Source organism: Chinchilla lanigera, unplaced genomic scaffold, assembly GCF_000276665.1.
Source record: "Chinchilla lanigera isolate Chin_1 unplaced genomic scaffold, ChiLan1.0 scaffold00071, whole genome shotgun sequence".
Classification (NCBI taxonomy): domain Eukaryota; kingdom Metazoa; phylum Chordata; class Mammalia; order Rodentia; family Chinchillidae; genus Chinchilla; species Chinchilla lanigera.
Window position 1 is genome coordinate 12412378 of NW_004955472.1, and position 25735 is coordinate 12438112.

Consider the following 25735-nt stretch of genomic DNA (forward strand, 5'->3'; position numbering starts at 1 on the left):
CTAGTAAATTCTTCTAGCAAGGAGAGGAGATTAATTTTTACCTCCACATTAGATGAGATCTCACTGGAAAACAGACTCCAGGGACTGACTGATCAGGCTGGCTTTATCATTCACCAGCTGGGCACCTCTGGGAACACCATTATCATCTTCCTCATCTCAGGTATATTAGCTTTCTCATTTTTAACTTGGAAAAAGAAGTCACTTACCTCATGGTCCATATGAGAACTGAATGAGATAGCACAATGCAAGTGCTTGACACTAGTACTGCCACGCATGAAAAATCTTCCACTACCTGCCTCCTCTGCCAGTCTCAGCATGTGACACTTAGACGGGCCTCAACTCAAGGACACTCCACAAATTTGCTTGAGGTTGCGAAGCAGGGATATGTTACGAAAAGTTAATGCACAAATAAAAACCTCCCCACGTAAGAGTGAAAGACACAAAATTATATTGTGCACTGGCAAAAAAATGAATTCAAGACAGCCAAGGAGAGAATGCCGGGCACTTTCAGGCACAAAGCGGGGAAAAAAAGCTCTGAGAAACATTAACCAGAAGGCTGTTTCCTAAATCAAGACTTTGGAGTTAGTCAGAAGACAGCCATCTTTTAATATTTTTTCCTTTTGGGAAATGTGGATTTGCAAACAAGTTCAGGGAAAATACCTGTCTTTCCGTACAGGCAAACAAAACTATAAACCTCAAAAGTGGTTTGGGAATATTGTCTGTTATGGTTCGTATCCTGATGTCCACCAAAGCCGAATGTGCTCGTAAGTGGGGCTTTTGACAGTGACTGCATCATGGGCATGGAATACTGCATTATTACTACATTAGTCCACTAATTAGATCAGCACAGTTCTGGGTGTGGATGAATGGACAGATTTACTGAAAACAGAAAACCCACCGAGGCGTACCAACCAATACGCTTGTAGCCTGAATGGAATAAAAAGGACATGAAAGAAGGAAGGCTGCCATTTGCTGTTTTCTGCCTGCCCGGTCATGGACAGTTTCTTGTTTGCCAGGGCCCTCCTGCAATGCCCCTCTGCCAGGCCACCCGACCTTGGAGCCAACTGAAATCTCCACAAATTTTAGCTCAACAAATGAGCTAAGTAAATCTTTTCTCCTTTAACTTTTGGGTGGCAGGTATTTTATGCAAGCAACACGAAAACAACTGAGACAGGTCTGTGTCTACAGCAAGCCCAGCATGCTGGAACATTTGTCAATTAATATACTGGCAAAGAAAATTAAGGAACTGAGTTTTGGGGAAGTGACTATACCAGTGGCAGTGTCACCGACAATGCACTCTCATGAGTCAAGCAACATTGCGCATGGACAGAAACGAGCTAGTAGGAATTCTGACAGGAACGGTAACAGATTCAGAAGTGGAGCGGGTCTGCTATATTAGCCAGGAGGAAGTGAAAAGTTACGAATTTGGAATATCTTACGATCTGCTCCAATCTCAAAGGTGCCCCCAGTTGGTTATGGTGCCATAAGAAAAAAAAAAAACATGTTTATACCCAGTGATGACACAATAAACAAGTTACAGAGTTCTACCTGTTTATTTTCTATTGTGTACCAGGAGGAACTGTTAAAAAGTAGGCTCAGCAGAAATACATGAAGAAACATCCTAACTCTGACATGGGCAGTGATGATATCTTAAGGCCTCAGTTTTTTCAGCTGTAAAATGGGATCCCAAGGTATGCAGGGAATGATGTGATAATGAGCAGAGTCCGCAACATCATAAGGGCCATCATAACATTTCTTGATGTTACTGAGCAGCTTCATAAGCATCCTGGACCCTGGTCCCAGTCAATGTATGTAGCTTAATCAAATCCTGTTGTTGTTTAATTATTTTCCTAGGCTGTTCAGTTGGGAAAAAATATGCACACACTTGGTATACAAATTTAGGAAAAAAAAAAAAAAGCATCATTTGGTGCTTTTATTTTTGAAATTCTAACCTGCAAAAGAGCAAGGTTACATAAAAAGGCCTGGCCATTTTAAACTTTACTAATGGGGCAGATTACCTTTTAAAATGGATCCTGGCCATTTCCAACCACAATAATCATACAAGTTCTTATTTATAAGGTCTAAAAGCACCTGACATTGGCTAAGAACCTACTATTTTCTTTCACTTTGGAATTATCCAGAGATAAACTTGATCTCATGCTAAGAAGACTGGATGTGATCAGATAATAAGTATTAATATTCCACTGCTTGGAGGGAAATAAATAGGAACCCTAGGCTTCAAGCCATGGAAGAAACCATTTCCACAGGGGTGACAAGAAATTTTAAAGCATTTGTCAAGATCTTCAACAACAAAAATAAAAGAAACTAGCAAGAAGTAATATCAAACTACAGGAAGGGTAAGATCTGTGTAAGCAGCTTGTGCGGGGATCGCGTCTCCCTAGGCACTGCTATTAATTCATCTGTGTTAGGTGGGCTGGAGCTGATCCCTGTTCCATCAGAGCAGAGGGGATTAGATCCCAGAGGGCTGCAGACGGGTGGTTCCCAGCACTCCGGTGACTGCCTCCGGGTTTGTTACATTGCCAGGGAGAAGTAAGGAAACCACCTGTGAGTACAGCGAGGAGGACAGCAGGGACACTGGGCAGGGAACTGACACAGACGAAGGCTGCAAAGTCGGAAAAGGGAAGGTGGGCTCAAGCACTCGCAGGAAACCAGATGGCACGATCTGGAGACTGACTGGATACAGCAGTGACAGAGGCTGCCAACGAAGACCAGCAACAGGACTGTGCCTCCAGAGCTGCCAGCATCCCAAGTGCAGAAGTAGGCTTGGAGGAGGACAGGGGAGGGCTAAGACCACCACGGGACAGAACTGAATCCCAAATTCCAAAATCTGAGGTATCTGAGTGTGAGAAACTCATCCTGAACTGGGCCGCCAGTGTGGAACTCACAGGAAGAGCAGATGAGCAGCAGCTCAGGAAACAGGCTTTGGACACAAACCTGAGCGCAAATCCCACAAGGCCCACTTCCTAGCAACGTCCGGGCCTACGCTCCTTCAGCTATAAAGTGGGGAAATGATCACTGCATGCAGTAAGTGGGATTAACTGATTGTGGCACCCAGTAGGAACTCTGAGCTCAACAGGACCTACGGCGCTACAGTGAGGAGCGTGTGACAGAACCAGGCTCCAGAGAAGAACCAAGAGCAGACCTCAGATGGGACCGGGTGCTCCTACTTCAAGTACAGCAAGGCGAGAAACAGGAATGCAAGAACGGGAGAAAGGGAGTGCGAAGGAGAACGACGAGTGCATGCCCGGCACGCTCATCTTCTCCATGGAGTTGAGGGTGACATTTCCAACTAAGCATAAGGAAGACAGGCAGGAAGCTCGAGCACAGTACGGGCTAACAGCAGCCTACCACAGAAATGGAAGGAAGAGCAAAGTCACTGCCTGGAATTCTTACCTAAACCTTTCAGACTAATAATCAGAACTGACCTGTGCCTGGGAGGAAGCAGACATCTGAGCACGCCCTGACCTGGGGCCGCTGTTTTAGATAATGACATCACTGGGGAAACCCAAGGCAGGGCTGGGTCCTGGGGTGGAAAAATAAACAGACATAATTGAGCCTTCAGCACTGCGTTTACCACGGGGACTTTCCTGATGAGTCAGAGGCATCACAGAAGTGTACTCAAGCCTCTTCCAATTCTTCAGCAAGAGAGTAAGTGGCAGAAAATAATCTTCAGAGGGAGGACTCCAGGATTCTAGGGAGTCAATCCAACACCCTCATTTAGGACGCGAGGATATCTGGGGGCAGAGTCAGGAAAGAATTCGAATGTCCTCACTTCCCCAGGGGCCCCGCTTCCGCCGCATTCCTTAAGCAGAAGCTAAGCAGGCGCGATGGTCAGCGTGCTAACCACACGCGGCCCTGGAAACTGCACGCTGCTTGCTTTCATCTTCATTTTTTGCTTATATTTTTCTCATTGTAAAGGAAAAAAAATCCGCAAAACATTACTGAAAAAGGCAACTATTAAAAAGTAAGAAATCTCACCTTCCTCCTTGACTGGTACATTGGTGAGTTTCACCTTGGGATATTTCTGCAAGTGACTGAAGCAGGTCCTACTAGACTGACATTTCTTTTTACTTCTTAAGCTTAACATAATGTAATATGAAGATCTTTCCAAATGATTTACAGATGAGTTACTTGTTTTTAGACTTGCATAACACACACAGTGAACTGAATTTCTGTAACGACGAAGATTGATGGCACTAGAGAAAGGTCACACAGAGAACCGGCTTGAAGTCCTTGGCCATACGCCTTCACGGCAGGGACACCCCTGTGAAAACAGGCCATGTCTCCAAGCCTGCACAGGCGAAGATCTGCAGCAGTATCTCACAACAGCTGGATGGAAAATGGAGGGCCATGTGCACAAGGAACACAGGAAGAGACAAAATGGCTCACTCTGATGAAGGCAGCTAGCAGGGAAAGTCTTGCTTTGCTCTAATGCAAAAATCTCGCGGAACTCATTCCCATGTGACACTTAATGTACTGCTGAAGCCAAGCTTTAAAGTGGGATGTGTGTGAGCCACCTTTAGCTGCAAGACGGAAAAGCAGAAACAAAACAGGGGCCACGCAAATGCAGTCATGCCTCTAAATTTCTAAGACTCATCCTCGAGTTTGATCAGGTTTATGAAGGGCCCTTGCCAAGCCACAGGCCGACAGGAGGGGTTAGAAGCCTTGGGCTTCAGAAGGTGCCCATCACTGATCCTGCTCAGCTGAAAGGAGAAAGTAACGATTTTTGCACGCACCGAAGACACTGTCTCTTTAAAGCCCTTTGTGGAAGCTACTGTTGACACCCGGAGAGGAAGTCACTGTGGGATTAATCAGTAAGACACTCGCAGGGCAGTCTGGAAGGGCGTAGCAAAGAGATGGAAGAGAAGACGCTGGAGTGAAAGCCCACGTGAAGCTCTAGGGAGGAACGAAGACTCCCAACTGGAGTGCTGAGAGCAGCCGAGCCTTCGGAACGCTGCTTCACTCTCATGGCAGAGCCAGAAGCTGGGGAGGGGAAGCTGCTCTGACGCCTCCAGGACTCCTCACTCACAGAACTTGTTGCTTTGTTTCCCCACAGGTGACACCGAGAGAACCAGGCAGACCCGGCACATACAAGGGTCTGTACAGGAGAGAAGCCACCAAGTCACACATCTTGATGCTGATGTCGTACGAGATTCTTTTCAAATATAAATGGTTTAATGAGATTCTCTCAGGAAAGATAAAAGGTCCGATTCCTTCTCTTGTTCAAATGTCCTATTTGATGACCACGAAGATGTAAATGAGTCCCAATCACATCCACATTCTGTTCTCTTTTGGGCCCTGACAAAATGAACCTCCCACAGGTAGAAGAAATGGATTCATCAATCCCAGCACAGCAGGAGGCGTGAGACAGCAAAGCCGGAGTCTCAGACACTGACAAAACCTAGTGCAGACATTCAGCAGAGTGTTAATCTTTTATTTGTGGAGCCTGGGGCCTAGGACAAGGAGAGAGTCAGGCAATCTGTCATTGCACAACAAAAATGGAAAACGAAAATGTAATTTTTTTGGTATTTAAGGAAAGACCAAGATATTCTGCTTCCCACAGCTGCCCTAATCACAAATGAAAGATGATTATTTTTTCCTTTTAAATCCTAAAGCATTCCCACGATGCCTGACAAAGACCCAAGGACTGCGTGCGCGCACCCAGACGCCCTCGGGCCCCCGCCCCTCCGCCTGGGGAGATGCGCTGCGTGGCGTCCTCTGCCCATGCCCACACCTCTCACCGCCAACTGCAATGCGGTACAAGAGACGACTTTCAGAAAAGAACAACTCTGCTTTCTTAACAAGGACGTCCAGCCCCGTCAGAGTCCTCGATGAGTACACAGCATTAGAGTACAGATCTAATGTTTCTAAAAAAACAAAAACCTCAAGGTCACAGCTACCCCTCCCTTTTAAACCCTGATGATCTCCAAGGTATGCCTGGCATGGCTCCCCCTGCTGGGCAGTGAGACAAGAGACAGTGGTGCGCTTTCCAGATACCACTTACAAAATCGTGTCCCACTATTCCATTCTCACTCTTCTGTTACAAACTTATAATCGAATGATCACAATGATTTTTTTATATTGAAATAATTCCCATCCTTTTAAGAGACTTTAGGATGGGATGGATTTTCTGAGACAACGTGGCGGGCAAGTTATGGCAATAAGCCGAAGTGTAAGTGTCTGGATCAGCTCCTGGGCAGCACAGGGAACAGCATCCCGAAAGACGGTGCAGTCCAGCCCTTCGTCCTGAAGGAGGGATCAATATCTGGGTAGATGAATGTCCGCACAAACAGCCAAGACACAAACTCCTGACCAAGTGCTCCTGTACCCACCCTGCGGACCTACACTCACTGGGTGGCCGTGCAGAGCAATGTTCTGTCACACGAGCCGGGGCTGGGGGCTGCGGCTACGACTCTGGGAGCCTCGGGCTGACCACAGCACAGCCCCCAGCTTGTAATTTCCACCTGGTGACAGCACTAACGAAGTGAGGGACCAGGTACCCAACTCAACACGAACACACTCAACCGGGGCACTACCACTTAGAAGATGCCAGCCAGCAGCAGTAATATGTGAACCAAATATTGTGGAATTTCTATTGGCCACATTAAAAAGTAAAAGATAAACAGGTAAAATTAGCTTTAAAGTCTTAGCTAACCTAATGTATCCAGACTTTTAACATACACTGTATATTAAAAATCAACCAATCACTGTAATATACAATCAATATAAAACCTGAGATTCCATGGTAAATTACATTCCCTGGTATCAACTACACCCCTCCAGCCATCCTGCCCACTCTCAAAAGCACCCAGTTACTTGGCTGCTAATGCGCTACAGTCCATCAAAGGCTCTTGTTAAAGACTTTGAACTTCCAAGGAAGCATTAATAAGGCAGGTTATCCACAGGGCGCATAAAACAAAAATATACACCAGAGGCAGGTGTGGTGGTGCATATCTGTAATTCTAGCAATTGGGAGGCTGAGGCAGGAGGATTCCTAGTTGAGGCCAACCTGAGTTACACAGTGAGTTTCACATTAGCCTGGGCAACATAGTGAGACACTGTCTCAAAACAACAGCAGCAACAAAAACAAAACAAACACACAAACAAAAAAATCCTCCACCTCCTCCCAAAAAACTTCAAACCAAAAGACCAACAACAAAGACACACACACACACACACACACACACACACACACATCTTAGGAGAGCTTACGGTTACAGGACTGAGTGCCAAGGCAGAATGAAACTGATCCGAAACAAGAGGTAACCTTGTTTTTTCTAGTTTCTACTTCTGACCCAATGGCTTTCTTAAAAGCATCACTCTCTGAAATACCTACATTTATTGTATGTGACAAAGATCTAGGAAATCGAACAGTGTACGGTCACATCACCTCAGAAACCGTTTATCCCCGGCTCAGGGCCAAACTCAGCCTTTTCTGTTCAGCGCCCCTAAGACACAATGTATCTGTAGCTTCCTGAGTACAGAGTTTCGTATTCTGCTTTTGAAACAATCATATCACACATCTTCTCTTGAGTCATTATTGCCAAGCACCTACACTTTGGTGGGCTTAGAGAGTTTAAGATCTTGCCTAAACCAATTCTGGCCCAGCCTCTGTGACCCTTAATTGTGACTGGCAGCTTGACCACTCTTAGCAGACTAGCAGGACACAGCTCTGGGTGTGTCTGCAGGTGTCTCCAGAATGACTGGCACGCCGGCCTGCAAACTGAAGGGCGAAGACCCATCCGACTGTGAGCAGCACCATCCAACAGGCTGACCGCCTGCAGAGAATGAAGGGGAAGAGGGGCAGCTGCCCTGCCTCTGGAAAGCTCCCCTCTTCTGCAGCAGGTATACGTCCTTTGCTACCGTCATGGACTGCGGACACTGGCCCCCAGTTTCTTTCAACCTTTCAATGTGGACTCACATTGGTGACTCTCTAGGGAGCTTCGAGGCCTCAGTCTCAGGTTGACGCTGCATCCTTGGTCATTCTTCCAGACTCTTGGACTGAGCAGCTAGTGGATCCCATGGCTGTCCAGCACGAGGCACTGCGGACTTTCCTACCTCAGAGCCTGTAAGCCTATCTAAGAATTCCTTCTTCTTTTTCTTGTTAACTGTTCCTCTAGAGAACTCTAACCAATACCCTTCCCTTCAAACACTCTAAAACGTCTGATCAGCTATGAATTTGCACTCTTATGGGTGCTTAAGAGAAACTGTAAATATAACAGATAGGGGTCTCCGCCCTCATACGGCATATCCCAGAAGGAAAGACAGATAATAAAGGTACAGTGTCAGCAACAAATAAACGGTAAGGAAAAAAGGCAGAGTGAGCAGCATATACTAATTTTCGACTACCTCCATTATTTATTAGGTTGAACCACTTGAAACTGCTGATATTCAACCGTGTCTGACGCACACAACGGGCCTTTCTGTAACTCAACTTAGTGGTTTCAGTCCCTCAGGAAGAGTCAAGAATGCTTCCAGTTTACAGCAAGCACGAAGGACAGGGAAAGGCGGTAAGTAACACTTCACGGTGCAACCAGCACAATCCAGAATGTGGGAAAATGCTACGGGACAAAAAGGATACACGAAGTCAGAGACCACCAAGTACAAGGCTTAGTAAATGCCCCTGTAGACCTTCCTTGTGTCCTTGAAAAACAAGTATTTGTGAGACAAAAGGGAAAAGGAAATCAGTGCAGAGATATCTAACACAGTACTAAAGAAACATTAATTTATGCTTTTAAAAAAATTACGTATATGTTTAAAAATCCCACACTATGAAAAGACAACATACAGACTGGAAGACAAGTATCTGCAAGCCATACACCTCGTAACGGGCTAGCACCCAAAATATATAAGGGTACTGTAACACGTAATACCCAACTCAAGAGCAAAAAACAACTTGATTAAAAAATAGGCAAAGGCTCTGAACAGATAGATATTCCTCAAAAGAAGACACAGGTCAACAGGCACATGAGAAAGTGGTCAACATGACTAAACATCAAGGAAATGCAAATTAAAATTGAGATATCTCACATCTTTCAGGATGGCAATTATCAAAAAGAAAAAACACACATATAGGCAAGGATACGGAGAAACGGCTACCTTAGCACATTGCTGGTGGGAATGGAAATCAGTACAGTACGGTAATTATGAAAAACTGTACAGATGTTTCTCAAAAAACTAAAAGTATAAACTACCATATGATCCAGGAACCTGCCTTTGGGTGTACATCCAAAGGACAGGAAATCAGTGTGCTGAAGACACTTAACATACCGATGTTCACAGTAGCTTTGCACACAATAGCCAAGACATGCAATAAACTAGGTGTCCCTCAACAGATGACTAGATCAAGACGATAGGCACACATATACAGAGGGTCACTATTAACGCGTACCCACCGGCCTGAACCACGGGTGGTCCACGTATGACTGCCCAGCAGATGGCTCATACCTCTGGTGGTACAGGTGGCACGGTCATGCACTGGGCAGCCATGCATGCAGCACTGGTGACGCAAGCTGCCTGGAAGTGAGGCAGACGAACTGCAGCCCGTCGTGAACGTGTCAGACACGAGAAACTGTAAGTGGCGAAACAAATGACCTTGGAGGGTATAAGGTTAGTGTAATAAGCTAGAGGGGGAAGACAAATGTGCAAGATCTCGCATCTGCTTGGACAAAAACGTCAATTACAGGAGTGGAGAATAACGTGGTGTTTATCAGAGGCTGGGGAGATGTTGGATAAAGGATATTAAATTTAAGTTAAGCAGGAGAAATAAGTTTGTGAGACTTATTGTACAGCACAGTGATTATAATTAATAACAATGTTTCAAAATTTTAAGAAAATAAAAATAAATGTTCTCACCCCAAAACTGTTAAGTACGTGAATGACGTTAGTTAATTCATCACCTTAATCACTGTACAGTGTATACATATAACACCAAGTTGCACCCCATCAACACATACAATTATTACTAATCAAATGAGAAAAAATAAAAACTTAAAGCATGTCTGCGCCCCTCCTGCCCCCTTTCCCTCAGTTTGCACACATCACCCCTCTGTGCTCAGATCATCAGCTGTAAAAGCCCGCGGCATGTAAGACGACTGCTCACCTGTCAATGAACTGATCGATAATGACGATATCGCCGGGCTGAATCTCCTCCCTCAAGGAGCCGCAGGCTGTGGTCACTATAATGTGTGTGCAGCCCTCTTCCTTCAAAGCCCAGACGTTTGCCTGGTAGTTGACTTTTGAAGGCATGATGGTGTGCTGCCTCCCATGTCTAAGGGAAGGAGAATTAAATGGTAGATGAGTGATCAGGGCATGTTAACACTGCTAGAAAGCTAATGTACAGTGGTGTTTTCCAGATTTTTCCACCAAGGCACCTCTACGGGCATGGGAAGAATGAGAAATCGGGCAATAACCAGTCTACAATGAGCACAAACCACTGCATCTTAAAAGCAGGTCACCTTTACACTGCATATACTTATTTTCCCGCCAAGGCTGCATCAACTTGCGTAGAATTCACACTCCGAGAGGAGGCACTGTGTCTATCTTGCAGGGCATAAGCAGCCCCTGATGGGGCATCTGGCGTGACACGTGCTAACAGAGAAAGCAAGAGGTGCCATGAAATAAAACAGAAACGGAGCCCTGAGCTCCCACCGAATCTCTCTATCCCTTTCTGCCCAGTCATTTAGGGATGACACTAACAGCTTTTGTCCACAAACTGACCGCTTCACGTGTGGCCACGGCTGAGGTCTAACTGTGCAGTCCAAAATTCCTGTGATGAAGACCTAACCAACACCCGTACGTCCAAACGCAACTACACTTGCAGAGGACCCTTGCAGAGGCAATTAAGTTCAAATGAGGTCAACGGCGTGGGGGCCCTATTCCCATACGACTCATGTCTTCGTAAGAAAGGGAAATTTAGCCACTATAGAGGTTAGGGAGGTGTGGAGACACAGAAATGAAAGCCATCTCTATGCCAAGGAGCGGGGCCTGGAACAGATCCCCCCTGCCCCCGATCCTCAGAAGGAATCAACTCTGCCAACACCTTGGTTACAGAGTTCTAGCCTCCTTGGGGCTGGGGATTTAGCTCAGTGGCACAGCGCCTGCCTAGCAAGCGCAAGGTTGTGAGTTTGATTCCTGGTACCGAAAGAAAAACAAAAACACAAAAACAAACAAAAAAATAAAACAGAGTTCTAGCCTCCAGAACTGTGAGAAAATAAATTTCTGTTCTGAAAGCCAGCCAGTCCTGATACTGTTACAGCAGCCCCAGCAAACCACTGTAACCACCAGTGATTTCCTACCAGCTTAAAGCCAACACCTCACCCGAGACCCAACCTCATCTGGGCCTTGGCCCGCCAGTGCAACCTCAGCTCTCCGCTGCGCCTTTAACGCAGGCCTCGCAGGCCTCGCTGTCACTCATCCTCGCTCACTCCTGCTCAGCCCTCCGATCGCCAGTTTTGCGCTCCAGGAGGTGCCGCCCATGACCACTTCTGCTGTATCTCATCACTACCCCTGAGCTTATTTCTTCCTGTACAGCCTCTCAGGATCTCAAACTATGGGTTTTCTTTTAGCGTCCACCCTTCCAGCCAGAATCAGCTCTGAGGACAACGTCCTTGCCTGTCCTCCTTGTTGGTACCTAGAAGGGGACACCTGCCGTGTAAGCAGTCAATGTGTTGAACACAAACGTGTGTGGCTAAAATTCTTGGAGCACTTGAAATACACAAATGAACACATACGCACCTGCAAAAACCACCAAAGAAGCTCCAGGAAATAGCTAATTAAGAGAAGTCAATTTCTAAAATTATTTTTAAAAACTCACATGTGTTACATGACATACTTATAAGCAGTACCTTAGAGATGCCCACAATATTCTAGGCTGCTTAAAGACTAATAAACTCACGTAATGTTTTGCCACACAAAGGCAGTCCAAGAGCCAAGTTTAGTTCTTGCAGTGATAATTTAGAAGTACACTCTTAAGCAAGGAACAACACACAAAACCTTGCTTTGCTCAAAGATGATTAAAAGTTTGGGCTTTGTTTCTGTGTTGCCTTACATACTTTATTTTTGGTGGTAATTTGAATATCCATACACACGGTTCATATTCTCACTTGTACAGACGTATTTAGGAACCTAGAAATACATCCAAATATTAAAAAATAAAGAATAGCCTGAGTTTTTGAGAGAAACTTGGAGTCAAATTTCTACCACTTACTAGTCCTGTACCTACCAAAGTCACTCAGCTGTCTTGGCCCCATTTTTTAAATCTATAAAGCGGAAAATGAAATACCTGTGGTAGACAGTGTTACAAAGTCATCTCTGTTCTAACCCCCAGCCACAGGAGTCTTCAGAGCATCAGGGTCACTGCAGACATGCACAGCATGCTGCGCTTTCTCTCCCGAGTTCGGGGGTGACCTCCCGGAAGGTGGGGGGCCATCAGTAATCAGAAAGTACACAGGCATTTTTCTGAGGTTAGACTCCAAAACTCTGATCAGACTTTTCAAAATAAAAAAAAAATCAAAAGCAGTTCAGAATCCAGTGCATAGGAGGGTCAAACATTTCACAGGAGTACTACACTGTCCAGTTCAGAAATATGAAACCCTCAGCATCCAACTGCATGCATTGCCATTTCCTCCTACAGCTTAGAAAAATTAAGTTCTTTAGCAGTGACCATGGACCAATGAAAGGTTACCCGGAGTCTACCCCGGGTGATCACCTAAAACTAAAATTTAGTTTTGTTGAATTCCAAAAACGTACCTCCATTTCAAAAATGTCAGACACACCTTTGTGTGGCCATGACTCACTTCCACCCATTAGAATGCAGCAAAGCCGCCGGAAGTCACCGCAGTGACCAGGCCCACCTCAGTGGCATGCCCCACAGGCCCTCCTGGCTCTGCAGCAGCTGTGATGGAACGAGGTACTGCAGCCCGCCACATGGCAAGGACTGTGAGCCACCGCTCAGGACGGAGGCCGCAGCCCTACAACCTCGTCCTACAATTCTGCAAACAAGCCAGGAGTCTGAACAAACACTTGGAGCTCCACATGAGAATAGAGCTCTGAATATACTTTGTGTGATCTATGAGACCCAAGCGGGCAGCCTGGCAAACTGCACGAGACTCCTAACCCAGGAGACAATGTCTGCTATTTTAAGCAGCTAAACTTGTGGTGATCTGCAATAAAGCAGTAGAAAATGAACACGTGGTTTGACTAATTTCTAGCTATATGATAAAAATGATGTTACTTCCTCTACAATAGGGGCTAGCACTAGTCTCACAGAGAGACAAGGGAATAAAAACTGTAAGTAACCTGGTTCGGGGTCCCTAAGCCTGCTCCCCACAAACATACAACTATTACTACAAAAGGGATCAGGAGTGAAGTACTGTTTTCCTTTATCTTAATAATTATAAAAAGAATGAGCAAAGGAAACTGTTTCTTCTTTCAGAGCTTAAACTGTAGCTAACTGTGCTGCCTTTGCACTCTAAGAGAGTGCTGGGAAGTGCAGAGGTCACAGATCTCCCAAGTATACCTTCTCCCAAAGCCACACACAGCAAGTAAAGGCCACTAAGATGTTGAGTCCACGCACAGACTCTTACACCTGCATTATTTCTCTTGCTGGAACTTAAGTTAAATTGAAATTCTCCTTCAGCAGGCATCTTCAAAAAGTTTAAAATACCTTACCTTGCAAGGAGGACGCAGTCAACATTTTTTATCTTCCCCAAAATTAAGGCATCAGAGGGCTGCAGGCAATGAAAACTGGTTACAACTCAGTGGTTTTAAAAACACGTCCATGAACAATTACAAAGGTGCCACCTGAACTGCTAGCCCACAACAGACTCATGGAAACTGGCAATCTGAAGATACCCTGAGAAAAGAGTCTGTATTGATCAGTCAGTACAACCATCAATATTCACCGAACTTCCTGCTGGCCCACTTACCAACTCCGAGGTTTGCCGGCCGCGGGGGTGGGCGCTGTGTGGGCACCATCACCTGAGGTCTGCCTGCACCCAGGGGACTCTGACGCCACTAATCACGTTACACACAGCGGGAGTACTTGGCAGGTCCACGAACAGGTGCGAAAGTGAAAGGCAGACAGTTAGGAGACCACTGTCCTGCCACGAGGGACCGTGCAGTGCCACTCGCCGCCTGTCTGACCAGACCCAGGACGGCCAAGGGCCGGTTTGAGGTAACGCAGGGAGACCCTGAGAACCTGAGGCTACGAAGTGGGCAAGACAGATCTGGAAGGCAGGATGTTAATCCAAGAACTGAGCTGGAAAGGGGGGTTTGGCTGGCATGGTTAGACAGGGAAGCCTTCACAGGCAGACCAGAGGAAATACAACCTGGGAAGTGGCCGGACGGGGCTGGGCTCGGCCAGTGACACCTAGGCTTGGAGGACAGGCAAGGGAAAGGTTTTACTTCCAGTTGTATTAACATCGATTGTGTTCTGGCTCCTCCACACAAGCCTCCTTTGGACCAGGTTCACTCAGAAGATGTCACTTGGCAATGTTTCATCCTATTAGTCATCAGCCTGCCCCCTCAGGTCACAGTGGCGTGACCCACAGGCCCCAAAGTAGAAGCTGATTTGAATGCAAATTTGAACAGTACAGTTGCTAGGTTGGAAATGAGTGATTTCTAGCAACATGATTTGAGAAGTTACTTGGACACATTCAGAAGCCATGCTGACAGCGAGGCCCAAGGCCATCCCTACGGACACCTCCTCAGCTGAGGTGCCCAACGGCAGCCCCGGCCCCCTCAGCCCGGAGCAAACGGCCCAGGGCTTCCAACACAAAAGCACCTTCTCCTCTTAACCTGAAAATTAAGCCAGTAAAAAAGATGGACGAACTAACATGCTTCCACTAATTGGGTACTGACCTTGCCAAATGGAGTGTCCACATATTTTTCAGTTCTTCCTTCTAGAATCTCTGGATCATCCAGGCCTGTTCCACCAATTATTCCAATCTAAGAGAGAAAAAATATCACATTGGGTCACTTTTCATTAGAAACAAAATAATGTAATTATTTCAAACAAATTCACTTATATTTATACACTTACCTCCACTCTTGCTAAGCCCTAATTTTAAAAAAATCTAAAACTTACTAAAACAAACAAACAAAAAGGCAAATGAAGGCTTTCTGTTTTAAAAAAAAAAATCAAAAAAAAATTTGAGATAACCAAACTGTAGATCACTTTTTGGACATTTACTTCTGACTGAATTACAAATAAGCACAAAATGATACTTTTAGGTTAGAAAATCAAACCTAAAAGGAGGCAAGTGCAGTTACTGAAAGTTCTTTATGACCAATTTCATTTTCTATGCTAATTGAAATATGGAGAAAAGAAAGTTAAAAAAAAACCTAGTAGGATGTAAAATTTCTGCTATGTCATTTGATAATGGTATCTTCTCATTACCATTTTATAAAAAAATGAAATTTTCTCTGCTGTGCCACTAGACTCACAGAGCTGCAAAAGAACGCAGTCAGAAGAGATTGAAAAGGCATGAAAGTTAGCATCAGATATATAAAATCAAGCTGCCACTCAAATGTTAATTCATATTTACGTACAGTAAAGATACAGACAGATAAAGAAACCCCCTTCCCCTCTCTAAGAGTTAACCTGAGTTGATGACTGAGAAGCAAAATTAAGAACATTTACAAAGATAAACACGAACTAAACTGTTAAAACTGAAATTTAAGTCTCTAAAGTCTTCAGGAGCATTTCCCCAGACTGACCTCCTAAAGGAGAAAATATTTAAATGACTGACAGGCTAAAGACAACATTTCACTGGAAAACTCATGAAAAGTGATCTAAGCATGTTTTTCAATGAAAAGGCTTAAATAAATCTATTGTTACTTGAGTAAAATTTCAACTACATAAAACAAAGTAGCTTTCTGAGCAAAAATTCCACTGAAGAACTAGACACCTGAATTAAGTAATTTTCAGGTCAATTTATACAAGGAAACTTATATCAATACATAGGAAAATGGTTCTCTCCCCGGTCCTTATTTTCTGGAAAGAAATCAACAAATCAGGAAAATCAGGGAATTGAGCTTTTACTGGAGAATCTGCTGGTTTACCATGAAATTTCTTTATGTGGCTAAGTTAGTTGGTGCCACCCTGTGATACATTACTGAAAGCACAGATTACTTTTTATTCCTTTGGTCACATGAGGGATGGAACCCAGGGCCTTCACACTGAGTTACAACCCCAGCCATTTATAGTTTTTACTTTGAGACAGGGCTTGAAGTTACGATCTTCCTGTCTCGGCTTCCTAGCATGTTGGGACTACAGGCACACACCACCACACCCAGCCCACACGTTACATATTTTTTGTCAACCTAACTGTGAGTGAAGACAAACCAATATTATAGTTTTCAAATCAACAGTAGTACTCAGCTCAGTTAACACATTTAAATCATCCAGTTCAACAGAAAAAACATGTTTTAAAGAACCATACTGTTTTACGCAATCCCAGGCCCTCCTCCGGCCTGGCTTCTCCACTTCACCCCCATCTCATGTCCCTACTGCCGAAAACGACGGAGCTATGACCCGTCCCACCTGCGTTCTCACCCTGGGCCCCAGGAATAAACTGCTGACTCTGAAAGGACTCTCAGCACACTCTTCAAGGATTCAGCCACTCAGGAAAACGCTGGCGTTTTACTTATGGTCACTTTCATGTGACTCTTCCTGGGCCACATCCGGAGACTCTGGGTTCAGCTCTGGACCCTCAGGCTTGTACACAAAACAAGCCCAGTTTCACGTGAAACCACTAGCCTCAGCTTAGACAAGCCCGCCCAGCATGGAAGCAGCGATTAAGCGGCAGCAGGTGTGCTGCTGAGATCCAGCGTCCTGGGCTCACGGCGGCAGCCCCGAGCTTCAGTCCGCACACCCGGGCTGCGGGATGGTCCTGCATTAGGAAGGCAGTTTTTCAGCCCTCAGCAAGGACACGTGGTAGGTACTGGACCCAAAAGCAGGTCCAGGATGGAGTCTCTGTACCTGGAATCGTCCGCAGGCAAGCCTACTCCGCCATCTGACTGGCTGTCCTTAAAGGAAACCCACATCTTGCAAGGGATTAGCAACAAAAGTAGTGACTGAGAAATATCCTGCCACACCAGGGACCTGGTCTTCACTGACTGAAGCTCATAGAGCCATGATATGGTCAATGTCGCCATCTGCTGGCTGGACAGCAGAGTAGCGCTACAAGGAAGCACCCAATGAGGTGCTAATTCTGTCCCTACCTTGTTGAGCCTCTAAATTCCACAATCAACTCAGTGCTTGCCTTGGCAATAAAGCGACTGTGTAGGGGCATTCACGCATCACAGTGTGCACGTGAAGTGCGCAGAGGCTTTATTCCCTCTGCTCATCATGGGTACACCCTGTGAGACAGGCCCCACGGTGTCACACCCATTTTACAAAGGAAGAAAGAAGAGCACAACAGTTAAGAAAGTGGTCTTAAACCATGAGAGCAAAGCTAGGGCAGGAATCTGGCTCTTTCTTGCTTAACCATTAACTTCCGCCTAATATCCCCAGGTGTCCCTCATGGCATCACACTCAATCAGGAATTTTACCGTCTGGGTTACAAGGGAGCTGATGCTCAGCAAGGGCAAGCTGCTGCCCAGGGGGACAGCGCCCACGGGCACGGTGCCTGGGTGCCACAGTGATCCCTCAGAGAAGAGGACTGTTCACTGATAACTTTATTCAGACTCAGGAAACAAAGTCAAGACCTTGGCAGCACCAGCCCTCAGCCCCCGTAATTCCAGACTGCTTACAAAACGCCCTCAAAACCTGAAATCTGACTTTTGGGCTGATTCTACACACCCGTTAGTTCATTATACAGCACAAAGTTCTTAACCGGGGACCTCTGGTCACTGAGGTCACTGCTGGACTGTAACCGTCGGGGGTTCTTCCCACACTCCTCCGTGGACAGACAACCAGGCCGATCTCAAAAAGTGGATTCAACGTTTGACTTCATCGGAGGGCAAGGAAGCGTCTTTCTCAAATGGTGGCTTACCTGGCCAGAACGGTTCCTTCTGCAACGCTGAAGGAGTGCATTCTCACCCCTTCCCTGTGCCAACTTTCCCTCGTACCTGGCCCTAGGGTACTTCCACTACCGCCCTCGGTCTCAGGAACCATCACACTGGGACCCTGCTCAGGGAACCTAGTGCTCGCTGATGGCATTTGCAAAATGCCATGACCCGGGGCATCTGAGATTCATTCGCGCCAGGGAAATGGGCTCTTTCTGAGCGCTTCTGCTCACAATGACTTAAAAAAGCCAGAGCTGGAGGCAGGCTCTCATCTCTGGCCACCATTATCAAGTTTGACAAGTGCAGCAAAGCCTCAGTATTGGGCCAGTCCGGCTCTGAAGTTTCCCAGGACTTTGTAAAATTCTGGAAGCCAGCTGTATCAGGAAACAGTGGCTAAATGTCTGTCTGGGAGGCCTGTTCTAAAGGGTGCAAAAGGACAGCTGGTGGCTCCATCCCTGACAACAGTGACTGCTCCTCACCCAAGCTCCTCTGCAGGGAATGATTACGCATTCAGCGGTGCCCTCTGCGCTGAAGCCACGTGTTGAAGTTCCAGCCTCCTGCACGGGAGGTGACTGCATCTGGCAACAGTCTTTTAAACACGTAAGGTTAAAGGAGGTCACTGGGGCGAGCTTTAATCCGGTGAAAGTGATGAACTTGTAAGAGACTGGGACACAGACATACCGAAGCAAGACCTCGTGAAGATACGTGGAGAACGTGGCCATCTTCGAGCCAAGGCAAAAGACCACAGAAGAAACCAACCCTGATGACACCGTACTCTTGGGCTTCTAGCTACCAGGAGCACAACGTATTGCTCACGTCACCAGGGCTGCTTGTCACAGAGGCCTGGTAAACTAATACAGTGACACTGTACTTTAGAGAAGTCTGGAGAGCTCCGGGGGTGAACATCCAGAGATCTTTTGGATACCACTTCACTAGTGAAATGGTCGATTTTCCTCAAAGCTCACTCTCTTCCCCAATTCTAGACTGCAAAGACTTTGACTAATAGGAAAGGCATAATTTATTTAAAGCTCCTCAGGTAGTTCTGAAATACAAGTTTCTAAAATCTATGTGTAGTAGGCCGCTAACAGCCCTTCTGCTCAGCTGCACTCCACTGCTGTGATGTAATACCCAGGACACTAACATCAAGGAGGAAAAGTTTACTTTGGCTCACAGTGTGTCTCAGTCACTGGGATCCGTTGCTTTGAGGCTGTTGCAGGGCAGAGCAGCATGGTGGGGACATGGTCAGGATGCAGCTGTGCCCTTCACAGCAACCAGGAAATAGACACGAAGGGGCCAGGTCCTGATATCCCTCCAAGGGCAGGGCCCAGTGACCTAACTTCCTTCACTGGGCCTCACCTACTGAAGCTTCCACCACCTCCCACTGGTGCTCCAGGCTGGTGACCAAAGGATACACAGGCCTTTGAGAGATATTGAAGAGCCAAACTATGATAGTCCCCAAGAGATCTTATTTACATCCCTATTCCCAGAACCTCCAAATGCTACTTTACATGGTTAAATGAAGGACCACGAGACTGGAGAAATGATCTGGGAGGACCCTGAATGTAACCATGAGGGTCCTTATGAAAGGGAGGCCTGAAGGTCAGATGAGGAAGGTGATGATGATGGGAAGAGAGGAAGAGAAAAGAGGCTGTGCGCCAAGGCACGCCAGTGTCTCCAGAGCTTGCAGAAGGCCAATGGATTCCCTTGGCTGTTCAAGAGGGGCCAGCCCGACCGACACCTTGCTACTAACCTCGTTCAGACTCATGCTAGACTTCTGGCCTCCAGAATCACAAAAACACATTTGCACTGTGTGAAAGCGCTCAGTTTGAGGTCACTGCGACGGCAGCCACAGGAGACCAACGAACACCTGAGTAAACCCACGGGCAAAGCTAGTTAGAATGCAGGCGTTCATCCCTCGAAACAAGCTAGGTCAGGGTCGTCAAAAGCCGGGGAGCATCTAATATGCTGGGACTTCTGAGAGCCCGGGCTGCTGACCCCTACCCCTAGAAAGACTGTTCAGCGAGACTGGCTGGAGGCCATCAATCTGCATTTCTGACGAACTGCCGAGCGAGGCAAATGCGCTGCTTGCTTTGGGAAGCACAGGTTCACGCGCTTCTGAGGCACGCCTTGAGCCCCCTGACCACAATCACAGGTAAGGGTCCACGGTGCACCACAGGAGCAGACTTCCTCTTTCTTCATTTCCTTATCTATGAGGGTCTGAGCTTTTGCTTCATCCATCAGAACCAAATGAAATACTGCATTTGCACCATTTACTGTCTCTCCACGCCCTATCACCCCGGCAAAGCAAAATAAAAATAAACGTCCTCACACCAACAGCATCGACAAAGATCGCCTGTTTCCCCCTTTCTCCGTGCTGATCAGTACTGAAACCTCGCTGCTCCTGTGTGTGCTCACCAGATAGTCTCTCTCTTGCGGATGTAACCAAGGGCTCCCCAGCCAAGGGTGAAGCGGCTCTGCTGAGGGCGTCCGGAAACACAGCACACTTCTGGTGGTCACAGACTGCAGGGAGTGCGGCTGGCGCTTTGGGGCACGGGGCTGAGGATGCGCTCTAGGTCCTGCAGTGCTCAGGACAGTCCTGCAAAGGAACTGTCCTACCCGAAACGCCACTGTGTCCCTAGGCAAAAACACGCAGGCTCACTGGTTATTTGGTTTTCAGGTGGAGCCTGTGTATTGTCCCCCAGTTTCAGACCCCGATCAAGGACTTTCATCTGGAAGATCTCTGTTAGCCACTCTCAAGACAGCCAAGAGGAGAGTGTTAAGGGCCTATTAGCCTCCCCAAACCAGACTGTACAGCCTGGTGCCTCCCTTAATGCCATTACATTGGTAGCCTACCACCCACCTGCAATGGGACTACATCCCCTCCTTGTCCCAGCAAACAGGAAGTAGCCAATTATTTTTTCATCTCCCAAGTGAAAACTGGGCAGTTCCTAGGGAAACCACAGTCCAGTTACTACCCTCTCTCTGAATGCCGAAGACCGGTCTGGTCTTTGGAAGACCTGTGTTTGGAAAGACCTGCCTGGTCATGGGCAAGCATGCCACTGGCCCATGGCTGAACCTGGGGGACAGTGTCTCCCTGAGGTTCTCCTGGACAATGCCAGGTGTGAACCCCGAGGGCAAGCATCGTGGCCATGCGACAGAAGGTGTCCTCACCCCCATCTGGACCACGTCTCACTGCGGTGAACCGTAAGCCCTGTTTTAAGTACTCTCATATCAGGTGGCTTCTTTCCTCACCCTCCTCACCTTTCCCGCCCTCACCCCGCTTCCCGTTCCAAAGTCACACATGGACCCTTACTTCCTGTTTAGAAATGACTCACCTAGCAGTACCACCTTTCGGGTGCTCCCGGTAAGAAAATCATCCATTCTTTTCTTACCCATCTTTGTTCTATATTCTCACTATGTCCACAGCCACCACTCTAGTCCTGGGCACTGTGACCCGGCTTCTGGCCTGATCTAGCTCCCTCCCCATACAGGCCACGCTGTACACAGCGCTAAGGGAAACTTAGAAATGGATATCGCACATTCTTCTTTGCTCAGAACCCTTAAGTGACTTTCAGAACATTTAGAATCAAATCCAAACCCTTTACCATGGTCTACAGCGAAGGCTCTCCCGGGACAGGAGTTAGGGTTGTACTGAGCAGTAAGGACAGTGGGTCCAAAATGGAGTCAGAAACCCCAAAATGGAGTGTGCTCAGTCATCACCGCCCAGGAATCTCACAAAAACAGCTGCCAGATGTCTGTGGCTGTCAGGGACCTCCTCGGAGCATTTGGAGCGTGACCCCGCATGTTCGGGCAGGTCACTGACCCAAGGGCACACAGGCCGAGGGAACCCTTCATAGACTGGACTCTGGAAAGTGTGCAGCTTCCTGAAGGGTAGGGGTCTTATGGCCTGCACAAGGGCCAGGCTCCTTTCTGAAGGCCTTAAAAGCCCTGGATGAAAAGCCTTTGTGAGTAACCTGTGTGGGACCCCTCACATTAGCAGGAGCTTTAGTTTCCTGCTTTTCTAGCTTTCAAATAAATGTGCTCACAGTGTGCCGCCTCCACCTGCAGCTCCATCCTGTCACCATAGGGTGCGCCCTGTTTTAGCATCACAAGCTGCACTGACCCGACCCCATTCTCCCCATGCATCAGCACTGTCACGTGTCCTCTCGGGACACAGAGCTCACTTCCTCCTCAGACCTCCGCTGTAGCTGTTTCCACTCCAAGCTTTCTTCAGGTCTTCACAGGTTTGTAAAAAAATCTCTTTTCAGCTAAGGGCTTGTCTTTAATCTGTTGTAACAAGATACTATAGAGAGGATGGCTTGCAAACAACAGAAACATTTCTTAGTCTGAGGAGGGCCTGCTCTTTGATTTATAGATAGTGCCTTATCTCATGGTGGAAAGCAAGAAAACAGCTCTCTGGGGCTTTTTAAAAAAAACTGACATTACTTGCATTCATGAAGATTCTTTCTTCAAGGCCTAATTTGCCCCAAAGGCCACACCTCCTAGTCCGTAACACACTGGCTAGGGCTCAACATACAAATTCTGTTTTATTAGAAGGGAACTATGTTAGAGTTTAAAATCTACCTCCCACAAAGCCTTTTCTGACTCTTTTCACCACTTTCCCGTATTATTCACCTTTCTTGTTTCGGGGACAAAATACCTGGTGTTTTGGTTACTTTTCTCTCGCTGAGACAAAACACCTGACGCCCAAAATTAAGGAAGGAAAGCTTTATTCAGCTCAGTTTGTAGAGGTTTCAGTCCATACGCAGCTGGCCCAAGGCAGGGCCGCGTGGCAGAACAGTGGAAGACAGCACAAGCAAGGAGAGCAGAAGGGGAGGAGCAGTGAGAGCAGCCTCCTTCCCTCCCTTACATTGTATGCAGGCTGCCAGCCCCCACTCACACCCATAATCCCAGCACTGGACCATGGATCAATCACAAACTCTAGAACCCACCCCCCAACTGCATGAGGCTTTGGGGGGACGTCCAAACACAAACCATAACCCCCGGTATTCCTAACTTGAGTTCATGGTTTGCTGTTTCCAAGACTGAAACATCGTAGTGGAAGGGTGTGGAAGAGAAAAACTGCTCAGTTCACTGCAGCCAGCTAGCAGAGCCGAGGGGAGAGCAGGAAAGACACATCCTTCACAGGCCACCTGCAATGACCCCCTCCCGCAGCTGGGCCCCACCTAATACCCGCTGCAGCTCAGAACATCACTGGATGAAAACACTGATGTGTGCTGTGCACCCCTCATCAGCTTCCAGCAGTCTCAATCTAGTCAAGCTGAAAACTAAACTTACCCATCGCCCTCCACCCTGTGACTGTTTCACTATCATATTGGTGGGTCCCTACCTGTCCTCCCAGGAAACTCTACAGTAAAACCTCAACTTTATAGATGAGTTATGAGACATGCCACCTACCAACGAGCCTGGAAAGAAGAAAAAAAACAAACAAACAGGGACCAATCTAACTCCAAGATGCATCCCCAGTACCTGGCTGGTATTCAGTAAATACATCTGAACAGGATTCTATCAGGAGACAGTGGATTTGAACGACACACCACATATTACACTGCCAGTCCCAAGCCTCATGGTGTTTTTCACCGGAACGATCTAAAATGAGGAATCTGAATTTAAGCTCCAACCCTGTCACCATTTGTTTTTCACAAAGGGAGGTGCTGGGGCTGGTGTGGATGGAGAGCGCATCTGGGCTGGGGGCACTACATGTCACGGTATTTAAATCCAGCAACCTCCCGGTAGCAGTGGTTAGCACTCTCAAAGCTGAGGGCCTGCCGGGTGGGGTGGGAGGCGAACCGCTGTGCACAAAGTGGTGTGCTGGCACCTGAGGCTGGATTTCTGGGTTCTGCAGCTCTTTCCTCTCCTCTCTGCTGCCGAGCTGCAGCAGCCCCACCCCTACACCAACCCAACTTGCAGCTAAATGACCAATGAAATGGTGGTGGTGAGTTACACACCGCGTGCCACGGAAGACAAATGGGGATCAGAGGCATAAGTGTGCTTCCTGCCTGCACGCCTGCAGTGTGTCCAGTGGGCTCCAGGAGGAGGACCACTTCGGGGTAGCACTCTGCACTCCCTCTGCCTTAAGGAAGGAAGACCTACGTTTAGTCATGCAATGAAACAGCACACAGAGACCACACGGGAATCCCAGGCTCTGGGGCCACTTCCATCGTTTTCTGGGCTCCATGGTGTAATTCTGAACACTTCAGGGGTTTGTGTTGCCATATGGTCCAACTCTACTAGTCTAAGACCTAGGGATGGGATATGGTTTTTCTTGGTCTATTTTGCTTTGGATGCAGGAACTATATATTTTCTATCCAGGATGCTGCCTTGCAGTCTGGGGGATATGAAAGTTCTTGCCTGTTCTGACCTCAAAGACAGAAATCAGGAGGCAGTCCTGGTACCCTTTCCACCTCTTAATTTCATATACAGCAGCTGTCAAGACCAAAAATATACACTATTCAGTACGTCCATCAGGACTTACACCACACTGCCCGTTCTGCGATTAAAAGCAACGCGTTCATATTACAAGGGTGCTGTGCGACAGAGAATGCTAAGGCTAAAATGAGACTGCTTTAGGTTATCACCCCTCTCTGTTTTTGATGGCCCTTTAAATGCAAGGGAAAGGTGAAAAGCTGGGGTTTAATAACACCCACCGTTCTAATTTGTCTGAGGAAAGATAATGTAAAATTTGATTGTCTGAGGAAAGGTAATTTAAAATTCCGTGCTTACAAGCGGTACCATTCAGTAGCTTCAACCACATGCAAGGCAGACAATGCAGTTCGAACACCCGCCAGCAAATTCTGCAGTAAAACCCCCACTTCATAGACAGGCACAGAAGGGGAACTCGCTCCTTAAAGCCGGAGCGGTGCTATGCCTGAGATCCCGGACACTGAGGCAGGAGGACCATAAATTCGAGCCCAGGTTGGGCAATTAAGTGAGACCTCGCCTCCGGTTTCTCAAGAAGGCGGAGCGTTAGGGATGTAACTCGATCCAAAGGCCCTTGGTTCAATCCCCAATACTACAAACACGAAAAGCAACAAAAAACGGAAACTGTTTCTGCCTCCTTCCTCTGATTGTTATGGGAGACGCCTTTTATAAATGATTACTTTGAAATGGCAAAAGAAGTTTCACTTTTAAGCCTGGAAGCAACACACTCAACCTCAGCTCTCACCCTAAGGGGGTCGGGGGCCCCGGAGTTAACTGCGCTCTGGTAGCCCCGGCTGCCTTCGCACCGATTTGCCAGCGAGAACTGCGAAGACGGCGGCCAGAAAGCTCCACGAGCGAACAAAGACAACCGTCTTCTTGGCCAGTAGTAACCACCCTGAAGTTTCATCATCGCTGTCCCTTTCGCACTGCCCTGTAACTCTTCTCTCCTCCCCGCCGGAAAGAAGGGTTCCAAGCTCAGGGAGGCGGGCTGCCGCGGGGAGCTGGCGCTTCCTCTGCGCAGCGCCCGCAGCGAGGCCTCGGCCCCGACCTCCGCGCCCGCGGGCTGCAAAGCGGGGTTCTAACTTTGTGCGCGCTCCACGGCCGTCCAGCCAGACGCCTCCCGCGCGGGAGAGGCTCCAGGGAAAGCACGCCTGCGCTCTGAAAGTCATCAAGGCAAAATCTTGGTATTGCGCTGCAGGAGAAAACTTCAGGGAGGAGAAACCTAAGTCTGGAGGAAAGAGAAGCCGGAAGCTTGCAAAAG

The 25735-nt window shown here is 47.3% G+C and overlaps 1 protein-coding gene across 2 annotated transcripts in view; it reads right to left on the reverse strand.

The window, feature by feature from the left end:
• Nucleotides 1-25735, reverse strand: part of Mtap (methylthioadenosine phosphorylase) — a 47823-nt gene that overhangs the window by 20979 nt on the left and 1109 nt on the right. The window contains exons 1-4 of one of the 2 annotated variants that reach the window (XM_005401169.1): nucleotides 25220-25538; nucleotides 14884-14970; nucleotides 13693-13751; nucleotides 10124-10291 (exon numbers count right to left, since the gene is read on the reverse strand). In XM_005401169.1, coding sequence (XP_005401226.1) covers nucleotides 10124-10291; nucleotides 13693-13751; nucleotides 14884-14970; nucleotides 25220-25384 — 479 coding nt within the window. In that variant the 5' untranslated portion in view covers nucleotides 25385-25538. Of the gene's footprint in view, nucleotides 1-10123; nucleotides 10292-13692; nucleotides 13752-14883; nucleotides 14971-25219; nucleotides 25539-25735 lie in introns of those variants that run through there. The other variant, XM_005401168.2, reaches the window with a different exon arrangement.